The sequence below is a fragment of the Scophthalmus maximus genome, chromosome 1 (genome assembly GCF_022379125.1).
Source record: "Scophthalmus maximus strain ysfricsl-2021 chromosome 1, ASM2237912v1, whole genome shotgun sequence".
Taxonomy (NCBI): Eukaryota; Metazoa; Chordata; class Actinopteri; order Pleuronectiformes; family Scophthalmidae; genus Scophthalmus; species Scophthalmus maximus.
In genome coordinates this window covers 31,573,181-31,585,242 of record NC_061515.1, presented here as the reverse complement: position 1 = coordinate 31,585,242, position 12,062 = coordinate 31,573,181, and the positions used below count along the sequence as shown (strand labels likewise).

The 12,062-nt window shown below is 42.2% G+C and overlaps 1 protein-coding gene across 2 annotated transcripts; it reads right to left on the bottom strand.

The window, feature by feature from the left end:
- Positions 1–1,709: 1,709 nt before the first annotated feature.
- On the bottom strand, positions 1,710–11,283 carry cdk15 (cyclin-dependent kinase 15). Of its 2 annotated transcripts, none has more exons than XM_035629940.2 (14): positions 10,444–11,283; positions 6,798–7,610; positions 6,361–6,507; positions 5,593–5,687; positions 5,288–5,367; positions 5,100–5,194; positions 4,925–4,987; positions 4,094–4,235; positions 3,696–3,816; positions 3,531–3,624; positions 3,310–3,373; positions 2,990–3,038; positions 2,764–2,906; positions 1,710–2,602 (listed from the first exon to the last, which is right to left on the bottom strand). In XM_035629940.2, the coding sequence occupies exons 2-14, from the start codon at positions 6,957–6,959 to the stop codon at positions 2,487–2,489; spliced, it is 1,371 nt and encodes a 456-aa protein (XP_035485833.2). In that variant the 5' UTR covers positions 6,960–7,610; positions 10,444–11,283; the 3' UTR covers positions 1,710–2,486. The 2 variants fall into 2 exon arrangements, with proteins under 2 accessions (XP_035485833.2, XP_047187487.1); XM_047331531.1 differs by having other exon boundaries at positions 4,094–4,217.
- Positions 11,284–12,062: the final 779 nt, after the last annotated feature.

Here is a 12,062-nt window from a genome sequence, read left to right as displayed (position 1 = left end):
CTCAACACGTGTTACCACAGCAGCTGCACCATGTGAGAGCGCACTGTGTTACCATAGCAACACCGGCATGTGACCTCCACTGGTTGTGGTCCAGGTCTGGTCCTCACAGAGACCTAGAACCTCACAGACTCACACACGCTCAGATATGGAAGATGAAAGCGGCGGCGCTGCGGGACCTCGCGGCCCAACGCCTTCACTTTAATTGACCTTTTCCTCTTTGGGACAATGGAGACGGTTTGGGCAGCCAGTGGACTGAGGAGCGTCATGTGGTCCAGACAGGAAGTGACCCTTCAGACAGGAAGTGACCCGTCAGACTCACATTGTTTCACGGTGGCTCTCATCACGAAGCCAAACAGGGGAACGCTGCCACACATCTCGCCGTGCCAACGGGCCAAACATCAGATGTGACCAGATCAGGTCCAGGCTGTGGATCAGGATAACATGACGGTGGGAACATCCAGACTGAAACTTTAGTAATAAACACGAGAGACAATCTGGAACAAAACATCAAACCTGAGAATTTTGAGCTCTGTGATTGGACAGTTTAGTTTAGTTTAGTTTAGTTTTTGTGAAACATCAAGACCCTGGTTTGGTTTTGGGGTTCGTCTGCATCTTTACTCTTACTGTACTTTAGTCTACAGTATCTTTACTTTAAAGTATCTTTACTCTACATAATCTTTACTTTAAAGTATCTTTACTCTACAGTATCTTTACTTTAAAGTATCTTTACAGTACAGTATATTTACTTTAAAGTATCTTTACTTCACATTATCTTTACTTTAAAGTATCTTTACTCTACAGTATCTTTACTTTAAAGTATCTTTACAGTACAGTATATTTACTTTAAAGTATCTTTACTTTACATTATCTTTAATTTAAAGTATCTTTACTCTACAGTATCTTTACTTTAAAGTATCTTTACAGTACAGTATATTTACTTTAAAGTATCTTTACTTTATATTATCTTTACTTTAAAGTATCTTTCCTCTACAGTATCTTTCCTCTACAGTATCTTTCCTCTACAGTATCTTTACACAAGTACAGGATCTGAAGCTTGAAACGATGCAGTAATTGACACACTGTGGAAATCATCTCTGCCAGCGTGAGTCAGCCAACACACACACACTGGGTGATGAATGACTTCCTGTCCTCAGATGTAAAACTGGATCTTTTGTTCTGATTGTTTCAACACTGGCAGCTCAGCAGTGTCAGTCTCACACACACACACACACACACACACACACGTGTCCTGGTCATGTGGTTAAAATCTGTACATTAACGAACACTAAAGGACTGTTTCTATGACGACACACAGCTGACAGGGTTTGATGAGCAGATCCTCGTGGTGGAAACAAATTCCATCGTCCATCAAGTAACTATGTACATTTACTCCACGACTGTACTGTACAAATCTGAACCATGAATCAATCATGAATAAATCCTGAATCAATGTGTCGATTGACAGCTAACTGAAGTTTAGTGGTTTAGATCATGTGACATTTGATAAAGAAAAACAGGAAGTTAATTTACTGTCTTAATTATCACACATTGATTGACAGCTCAAACTTCCCTTCGCCTTCATTTCCCAGAGTTAGGGTTACAGATGATTGACAGGTGTGTGTTGTGTTTCCCTGCAGCTATGGCTCTGCAGAGCTGAACTTCCACACTGATACAGAAACACTCAAGATATTCAAAACGGAAACAACTCATAACTGTTGATGTTGTTCAAACATCTGGTTTGTTATTAATATTAATTAATAATGCCTGTACAGAAAACAATCATGAAGCTAAACCACATTTTGGAATTTTTCTCAGTTCACCAGCCAGAAGCTCCGACAGCTAAGATAGGTGAGTTAGCTTTAGCAGATTTCTCAATTTTATTATTTTCTACTTGAATTTTAACATTTCTGATCCGTAAATATTTATTCATTTTAAACTTTTTTGTTTCCTGCACAAAGTGTTTATGTTGATTGAGACAAATATTTGATGTTTTATTAAAATACATTACGATGGTTGATTAGTGTCTGAAACCTATACGTCAACACAAACAGAAAATAATATTGAAATAAATCCAACATAGCCAGAGTTAAAAACACGTTAATGACTCCTCATGAATCTGCTGCTAACACATGCGAACACATGCTAACAGGAAACAGAGGCAGGGGGAGTAAACATATTAAATCTAAACAGGACTAGATTGACAGCACTTAGCTTCATGCTAAGAGCAGCAGACAGTGCAGATTAGAACATGTGGTGGACGTCAGCGCTAACAGAAGCTCTGTCCGTGGATAAAGAGTCAGACGCGAAAGAAACATTAATTTAACGTCTACTTTAATTTTTACTTTGGTCCATGTCCCATCTGCTAACACGAAGGGGGCGGCGCTTTTGAACAGTCTTTGGTTTATTTATAATTAATCAGTCACAGCTCTGAACTTTCAAGGAGTCACAGAAGAAAAGTTTTTGAAGCTGCAGATGAAAAAGAAACATCACCAGCACTTGGCGGCAGGAAGCAGCAGGGAAGGTTTGATCCTGCGGCCGGGGTTGAAGATGTCTCTGACCTCCGTCTCCAGACGAACACCTGGAACCTTGAAGATCGACACCACTGAAAAACACATTGTTGGTTAGCTTCAGGATAACTTTGCTAACAGCACGAGAATGGACAGAATCAAGCACACCTGTAACCATGTGGGAATCCATGACCATATATGGCATGTTAGCATCTAAGCCAATCTTTAGATTTGTTAGCATGCAATTTGTCCTTACTGTCTTTGAGGTGCATGATGGGAGGAGGTAGCGTGCTGAAGTACGGGTGCTTCAGAGCCTCCAGAGCAGAGATCCGGTCTGTCGGGACCCGGGTCAACATTCTCTGGACCAGGTCCTCGGTCTTATGGGGCAGCTGGTTCAACCTGATCCAGATCAACAATGCTGCGTTCCATTATCCCCCAAAATGCTAACACTTTGTGCTAACACTTCCCCACAGTTAGCTTACCTTTTCCAAACGGCCCTGAACTGTTTTGGCTCCGACTGATGAAACCACTCTGAACAGAAAACAGATGATTAGCAAATGCTAACGTGCCAACTAAACAAACTTCATGATGTTATGACTACAGCTCCCACAATGCTTTGAGAGATGTAGTTAGTCTGTGAGTTCGCTGTCACATGGTGTTCTTCAGTCTATAGTTTGTATCCAGGTGACGTCACATGATTGATCAGCTGATCACGCTGAACAATTTATTAAAATCACTTCCTGTTTCCCCACGATGTCTTATGATTGGCTCTGGGGCCAGGCATTGGGCGGAGTCAACTCACCTGGTCTATAATTAGGAAGCAGACTTACTCCAGGCCAGTTGTCCTCACAGGGGACACCCAAGACCTGTAGACCCCCAGGACACAAATATTAGCAACTGTTCATAATATCATTATCTATCTGGTTTTTCATCTTTATGAATAGTATTAGTAGTAGTAATATTGATAGTAGTACTGTTGTACTTGTAGTAGTATAGTTCTAGGAGTAGTAGTAGTCTTGGTACCGTCCAGATCTTCTGCAGCTGTTCGAACACGTCCGTGACTCCGGGGAATGCTGGCGCCCCCTGCAGCATCTCTATGAAGACACACCCGGCCCCCCTGATTCAAACAGAAACTTTATTGGAGTTGACATTCAGGACAGTTGACGGTGATTCAGCTGATCCACTCACCACATGTCCAGGGCCGTAGAATAATCTGTGGACCCCAGCAGGACGTCGGGGGGCCGGTACCACAGAGTCACCACCTCAGAGGAGAAGGTCTGACTGGGGATGGACTTGGACCGAGCCAGACCTGAACTCAGAACCAGGACCAGAGAACCAGAACCATCAGGACATCCGCTACAATCACATGCTGCTTTTCTTTTGAAGCAAATTGTACTTGTTTTTACTTTGACGTGATCATCCAGGCTTTTATTGTGAAAGTTTGACTCCGGGTGTTTTTCTTATTTCAAAAAAACCTGAAGTTAAGAAGAAGTCTGATATAAATCAATCTTCATATATCTATATGTATATTTAACTGCTATGAGTCCGAGTCGTGACACCTGCAGCTCCAGGTGTCGGCTGCTCACCGAAGTCAGCCAGTTTCAGTTCTCCCAGGTAACTGATGAGCAGGTTCTGAGGCTTCAGGTCTCGGTGGAGGATCCGGTTCTGGTGGATGAAGCTGAGGCCTCGCAACAGCTGGAACATGAAGATCTGCACAGACGACAACAGCTGGTGTCACAGCGCCGCCTGTGGAGGCAGCTGGTGTCACAGCTCATTCATTTGAACACAAAGATGACAACTTTAATAAAGACACTTTTACAGACTTATTGATCGATGATCAATAGGATCAAGTGATGTTCACATGTAGCTATGAAAATCAAATGGATCAGAAACATGAACAAGTGAACAAACATCAGTGTGATAAGAACTCATCACACTGATGGGGGCTTATGACCCGCATTGCAGCCACACACCAGGGGGCGGGGCTTATGACCCTCACTGCAGCCATACACCAGAGGGCGGGGCTTATGACCTGCACTGCATCCATACAGCAGGGGGCGGGGCTTATGACCCGCACTGCAGCCATACACCAGAGGGCGGGGGTTATGACCCGCCATGCAGCCATACACCAGGGGGCGGGGCTTATGACCTGCACTGCAGCCATACAGCAGGGGGCGGGGCTTATGACCCGTACTGCAGCCATACACCAGAGGGCGGGGGTTATGACCCGCCATGCAGCCATACACCAGGGGACGGGGCTTATGACCTGCACTGCAGCCATACAGCAGGGGGCGGGGGTTATGACCCGCCATGCAGCCATACACCAGGGGGTGGGGCTTATGACCTGCACTGCAGCCATACACCAGGGGGCAATCTGTCATGTCGTCCATCTTCAACACACTAAAGTCGTGACGTACCCGAACATTACGTGAGTGAAGACCTCCAGGATGTTGAGTCATGTACTGGGCCAGATCGGTCTGCTGCAAGAACAACAGCAGGAGGAGGAGGAGAAGAAGAAGAAGAAGAGGTCACCACCTTTTCTATCCACAAGCTCCGAACAGGAACTAAATGAACCTGAAGTTTAAGTCTCACCAAGTATTCAAAGACCAAGGTGAGCGACTCTCTGGTGTGGATGATGTCATGGAGGAGGACGATGTTGGCGTGTTTCAGACCTTTGAGCAGAGACGCTGCGCACACACACACACACACACACACACACACACACATTAATGAAGAGTTGTTGAAGATGAATCAGATGACGTGATGATGTGATTGGTCACCCTCTCTGATGGCAGTGAACGGGACGCCCTCCTCCGTCTTCATATGAATCACCTTCAGCGCCACCAGCTGCCCGTTGATCCTCCACAGAAGAAGAAACGTACGAAAGGTGTTAACCAACATAAGACAACAGCTAACGTTAGCTAACTAACATGACTGTCTAATTCTGTCACTGTACATGAAACGATGGTAAAGGCATTTTCATTATGAAACATTTATTAAAACCTGGAGGTAAAATAACGGCTTGTCAACCTAATGCTAAAGTTCTTGTGACAAACACACGGTGGCGCTGTGGTTCAGGACCGACCTGCTGATGCCTTTATAGACGGAGGCGTACGTTCCTTCACCCAGTTTCTCCAGACTCAGGTATGACTGAGCAGCTCCGAACTGAAGACCTGGTCCCTGAACACAACACGTAATGTCAATCATCACACTGTGACATCACGTGTCTTCACGTCACGCCATATGTTCACATGACAAAGTTTGTATGTTTTATTATGTCATACATGTAACAGGTCATGATATCTCATGATTTCTCATGTTGTGTCACATGATGTCACATGTTGTCTCATGATGTCACATTTCTCATGTTGTGTCACATGTCTCATGATGTGTCACATCTCTCATGATGTCACATGTTTTGTCACATGTTGTGTCACATGTTACATGTTGTGTCACATGTCACATGTTGTCACATGTTACATGTTGTGTCACATGTCACATGTTGTGTCACATGTTGGGTCTCAAGTCACATGTTGTCTCAAGTCACATGTTGTCACATGATTTCACATGTGTCTCATGATGTGTCACATGTCCCATGATGTCACGTTTTGTCTCATGTTGTGTCACATGTCGTGACATGTGACATGTTGTGTCACATGTTACATGTTGTGTCACATGTCACATGTTGTGTCACATGTTGTGTCACATGTTGTGTCTCAAGTCACATGTTGTGTCTCATGTCACATATCACGTCACGTCCCATGTGGTCACATGTCACATGTTGTGTCTCCTGTTGTGTCACATGTCATATGTCACACGTTGTGTCCAACAGGTGCGGTTCAGATCAGCTGACCCAGGTGAAGGCGTCGCCCTCACAGCCCGTCCCGCCCAGCGGGTCACTGTTGCTGCGTCCTCGTCGACCTCGCGGTCGGACCTGAAGCGTGTGGAACCAGTGAGCCCGGGAGCCGGAGGGGGACAAGCCGGACCGGACCAGATCTACCTGGGACACACACACAGGAAGTGAACACCAGGACTACATCCCATGACATTAATCTATAACACCTTTTATTTACAATCATCAAATCAATATCAATTTACATATTTTTAGTTTTTGAATTAAACATATTTTTTATGTATGTATGATTTACAGATAATTCACAATTGTCACAGTTTAGTCTTTTATATTGAAATGTGTCAACATAAACTTATAAAACCCACAGAGGAACATTCCACTGTAAAAGATGAACCACAGCAAACATAGACAATTACACTGTAAAAAGTTTGACACACCTCGGACGGCGGAAGTGAAGTTGAGCTTCTGCTTTTCCTGAAGATGAGCTCCTCCATCTTCACCTCCTCCTCTTCATTATCCTCTTCATCCCTCCTCCCCCCCTCCTCCTCTTCCTCACCACAGCAGCACCTCTTCAGCCACCGGGACAAGTCCTCCATCATTTCTTACTCCCTCTATAATCCACTCCTCCTCTTCCTCTTCCGCTCTCTCTCTCTGTCTCATGATTCACATGGTTCAGGATGAGCAAACAGGGTCTCATGACCGCCCCCCCGCCTCTAAGTCTACAACAACAGCATCTGTGTGTGTGTGTGTGTGTGTGTGTGTGTGTGTGTGTGTGTGCAACTCTGATCAACAGCTAATGGTCAGAAACGTGAACACTGTAAAATGAGGTTATCCATGACGTTGAGACACGAAAAAGGTTGAGCGGTCAAGAGGTCAAGAAGTCTCTTTGTATTGTTCAGAGTAACTTGAGACAGATTGTTTGTCGTCAAACGTGTCGTCGTCTCTGACAAACGAAGGTCGATGTTCATATCGTTTGATAAATAATATTTTAGTTGATTATCTTTTATCAACAGATTCATTCAATAAATGACGAGAGTTGGATCGTGGATCAGCTCTGATTGGTGGACATTATCAGAGGTGGTCATGTCCCCTGGTTGTCACGACAACAGGTCAGTTTGTGAGCTCCACCTTCCGTCTGCCCGGTTTATTAACCTTTATGAATTATTATTATTACTATCGTTACTTATTGGCGGTGATGATGATTGAACCTCTGAACACGGAGGACGGTGGTTGGATCTGTGAAAGATGACCTGGAGAACCAGGTGACGTAAAGAGAGCCAATACAAGACACCATAAGACAGGAAGTGAAGAGGTGACTATAAAATAAAACCAGAAATCAATACAGAAACAAAAGATAGTTTAATAAATAGACAGACAGACAGACAGATAAATAAACAGATGACAGACAGACACACAGACAGACAGATAAATAGATATATTTATTTTATTTCCGAGTATTTTCTTCTGTTTTATGGTTTGATTTTAATTAATTTCATTTCAATTCATTCAAATGTATATTTATGTTATTTTTAATACATTTTTCTTTATTTATTTGAATATTAAAAATAATTTTAAATTAATTAATCTTATTTAATTGTATTAATTTAGCCATTAAACAGTGATTAATTGAGGAAATAACTAATGTATTTTAAAAAGTACATTTTTCTTAATAATTTGTACGGTGATAATTTTTTTGGCGAGTGTATTCATTACTTTAAATCACTTATTGATTCATAGTTTGGACTTTAATTGACAAATTGTGGTGAGTTGACGCCCTCTGGAGGACAATAGCGGGAGAGCCAGGTGACATAAAGAGAGCCAAAACAAGACACCGTAAGACAGGAAGTGAAGAGATGAATACAAAATAAAACCGGAAATCAATCAGAAACAAAAGCTAGATTAATAAATAGACAGACAGACAGACACACAGATAGATACATAAACGACAGACAGACAGACAGACAGACGGACAGATAGATAAGTAGACGACAGACAGACAGACAGATAAATAGAACACAGACAGACAGATAAATAGAACACAGACAGACAGACAGATATATCAATAGACGACAGACAGACAGATAAATAAATAGACGACAGACAGATAGATAAATAAATAGATGACAGACAGACAGACATATTGATAAATGGACGACAGACAGACAGACAGATAGATAAATAAGTAGACGACAGATAGACAGACAGACAGACAGATATATCAATAGACGACAGACAGACAGATAAATAAATAGACGACAGACAGACAGATAGATAAATAAATAGATGACAGACAGACAGACAGATTGATAAATGGACGACAGATAGACAGACAGACAGACAGACAGACAGATTGATAAATAGACGACAGACAGACAGACAGACAGATAAATAAGTAGACGACAGACAGACAGACAGACAGACAGATAGATAAATAGACGACAGACAGACAGACAGACAGACAGATAGATAAGTAGACGACAGACAGACAGACAGATAGATAAGTAGACGACAGACAGGCAGATAAATAGAACACAGACAGACAGACAGACAGACAGATAGATAGATAAATAGACCACAGACAGACAGATAAATAAATAGATGACAGACAGATAGATAAATAAATAGATGACAGACAGACAGACAGATAAATAAGTAGACGACAGACAGACAGACAGACAGACAGACAGACAGATAGATAAATAGACGACAGACAGACAGACAGATAAATTGATATATTTATTCTGATATCCAAGTGTTTTCTTCTGTTTTATGGTTTAATTTTAATCAAATTCATTTCAATTCATTCGAATGTATCTTTATGTTATTTTAATATTTATTATATTGATTACTTTTAATCACTCATTGATTCATATTTTCGACTTGAATTGACAAATTGTGGTGAGTTGTCGCCCTCTGGTGGACAAGAGCGGGGGAACCAGGTGACATAAAGAGAGCCAAAACAAGACACTGTAAGACAGGAAGTGAAGAGGTGAATACAAAATAAAACCAGATATCAATCTAGAAACAAAAGCTACATTAATAAATAGACAGACAGACAGACACAGATAGATATATAAACGACAGACAGACAGACAGACAGATAGATAGATAAATAGACGACAGACAGACAAACAGACAGACAGACAGATAGATAAATAGACGACAGACAGACAGACAGATAAAAAATAGACAACAGACAGACAGACAGACAGATAAATAAATAGCGAAACAGACAGACAGACAGATAAATAAATAGACAGACAGACAGACAGACAGATAAATAAATAGACAACAGACAGACAGACAGACAGACAGACAGACAGATAGATAGATAAATAGACGACAGACAGACAGATAAATAAATAGACGACAGACAGATAGATAAATAAATAGATGACAGACAGACAGACAGATTGATAAATGGACAACAGACAGACAGACAGATAAATAAGTAGACGACAGACAGACAGACAGATAGATAAATAGACAACAGACAGACAGACAGATAAATTGATATATTTATTCTGATATCCAAGTGTTTTCTTCTGTTTTATGGTTTAATTTTAATCAAATTCATTTCAATTCATTCAAATGTATCTTTATGTTATTTTAATATTTATTATATTGATTACTTTTAATCACTCATTGATTCATATTTTCGACTTGAATTGACAAATTGTGGTGAGTTGTCGCCCTCTGGTGGACAAGAGCGGGGGAACCAGGTGACGTAAAGAGAGCCAAAACAAGACACTGTAAGACAGGAAGTGAAGAGGTGAATACAAAATAAAACCGGAAATCAATCTAGAAACAAAAGCTAAATTAATAAATAGACATAAATAAACGACAGACAGACAGACAGACAGACAGACAGACAGACAGATACATAAATAGACGACAGACAGACAGACAGATAGATAAATAAATAGACGACAGACAGACAGACAGATAGATAAATAGACGACAGACAGACAGACAGATAGATAAATAAATAGACGACAGACAGACAGATAGATAAATAGACGACAGACAGAGAGACAGAGAGACAGACAAACAGATAGACAGATTAATAGATGATGATTGTACCTCTGAACCCGGAGGACGGTGGTTGGATCTGGATCAGGTCCCACAGAGGTCCAACAGGTCCAGGTCCAACAGAGGTCCAACAGGTCCAGGTCCCACAGGTCCAGGTCCAACAGGTCCAGGTCCAACAGAGATCCAACAGGTCAAGGTCCCACATGTCCAGGTCCAACAAAGGTCCAACAGGTCCAGGTCCCACAGGTCCAGGTCCAAAAGAGAACCAACAGGTCCAGGTCCAACAGGTCCAGGTCCAACAGAGGTCCAACAGATCCAGGTCCAACAGAGATCCAACAGGTCCAGGTCCAGGTCCAACAGAGGTCCAACAGGTCCCGGTCCAACAGGTCCAGCTCCAACAGAGATCCAACAGGTCCAGGTCCAGGTCCAACAGAGGTCCAACAGTTCCAGGTCCAACAGGTCCAGCTCCAACAGAGATCCAACAGGTCCAGGTCCAACAGAGATCCAACGGGTCCAAGTCCAAGTCCAACAGAGGGCCCAACAGTTCCAGGTCCCACAGGTCCAGGTCCAACAGAGATCCAACAGGTCCAGGTCCAACAGTTTCAGGTCCAACAGAGATCCAACAGGTCCAGGTCGAACAGAGCTCCAACAGGTCCAGGTCCAACAGAGATCCAATAGGTCCAGGTCCCACAGGTCCAGGTCCAACAGAGATATCGTTGCTTATTGGCAGTGATGATGATCGTACCTCTGAACCCGGAGGACATGGTTGGATCTGGATCATATCCCACAGAGGTCCAACAGGTCCATGTCCAACATTGGTCCAACAGGTCCAGGTCCAACAGAAGTCCAACAGGTCCAGGTCCAACAAGTCCATGTCCAACATAGGTCCAACAGGTCCAGGTCCCTCAGAGATCCAACAAGTCCATGTCCAACAGAGATCCAACAGATCCAGGTCCAAAAGAGGTCCAATAGAGATCCAACAGGTCCAGGTCAAACAGGTCCAGGTCCAACAGGTCCAGGTCTAGATTGTGGAACAATATCATCAGTCACGTGACATGTTCACACTCAGTGAATATGTGTCATATTGTCTGGATCAAATACTACGAGTGCACTTGGGTCAGTTGTTGGATGCTGTACTTGTACATACACTAGGAATATTTTATTACTAATACTTTTCTAATACCACTGCATGACTACTACAGTACTGCTACAATAATACAACAGTACAACTACAATAACACTACAGCACTACTACATCCACAAACAAGACACAATTAGCTGCTGCTTCCTCCATCATTTTATTATATAATAAAATACATCAATTATATGAAATATTAAATATAAAGTGACTGCTCCTGACGATGCTCCAGCCCACACACACACACAACCCAAACCTTATAAAACGAAGTTTTATGAATTATATCAACAACCTGAGTTTGAATGAGGTTTCATTATTAAGAAAACATTAAAATGTTAAATACAGAAATACAATAATAAAACAATCACATGTAAGAAACTTTATGAAAATTAGCGACTCCTTGATTCTGGTATATTGGAGATAAGTGAACTTGATATTTGTAGAAAAGATCAGAGTGAAGCCTCTGTTCATAAACCAGCTCTGACTGACCTGACGCTCCTACCTGCAGCAGGTGAGTCTCTTCATCATCTTC

What these genes read in the sequence shown, in the direction of transcription:
- cdk15 (XM_035629940.2), bottom strand. Translation starts at nt 6,959, where the DNA reads ATGATGGAGGACTTGTCCCGGTGGCTGAAGAGGTGCTGCTGTGGTGAG. An exon ending in ACTGAAACTGGCTGACTTCG is followed by an intron (nt 3,817 to 4,093) that starts GTGAGCAGCCGA and finishes TTCTGAGTTCAG; the next exon opens with GTCTGGCTCGGTCCAAGTCC. An exon ending in TTCAGGGCCGTTTGGAAAAG is followed by an intron (nt 2,907 to 2,989) that starts GTAAGCTAACTG and finishes GATCTGGATCAG; the next exon opens with GTTGAACCAGCTGCCCCATA.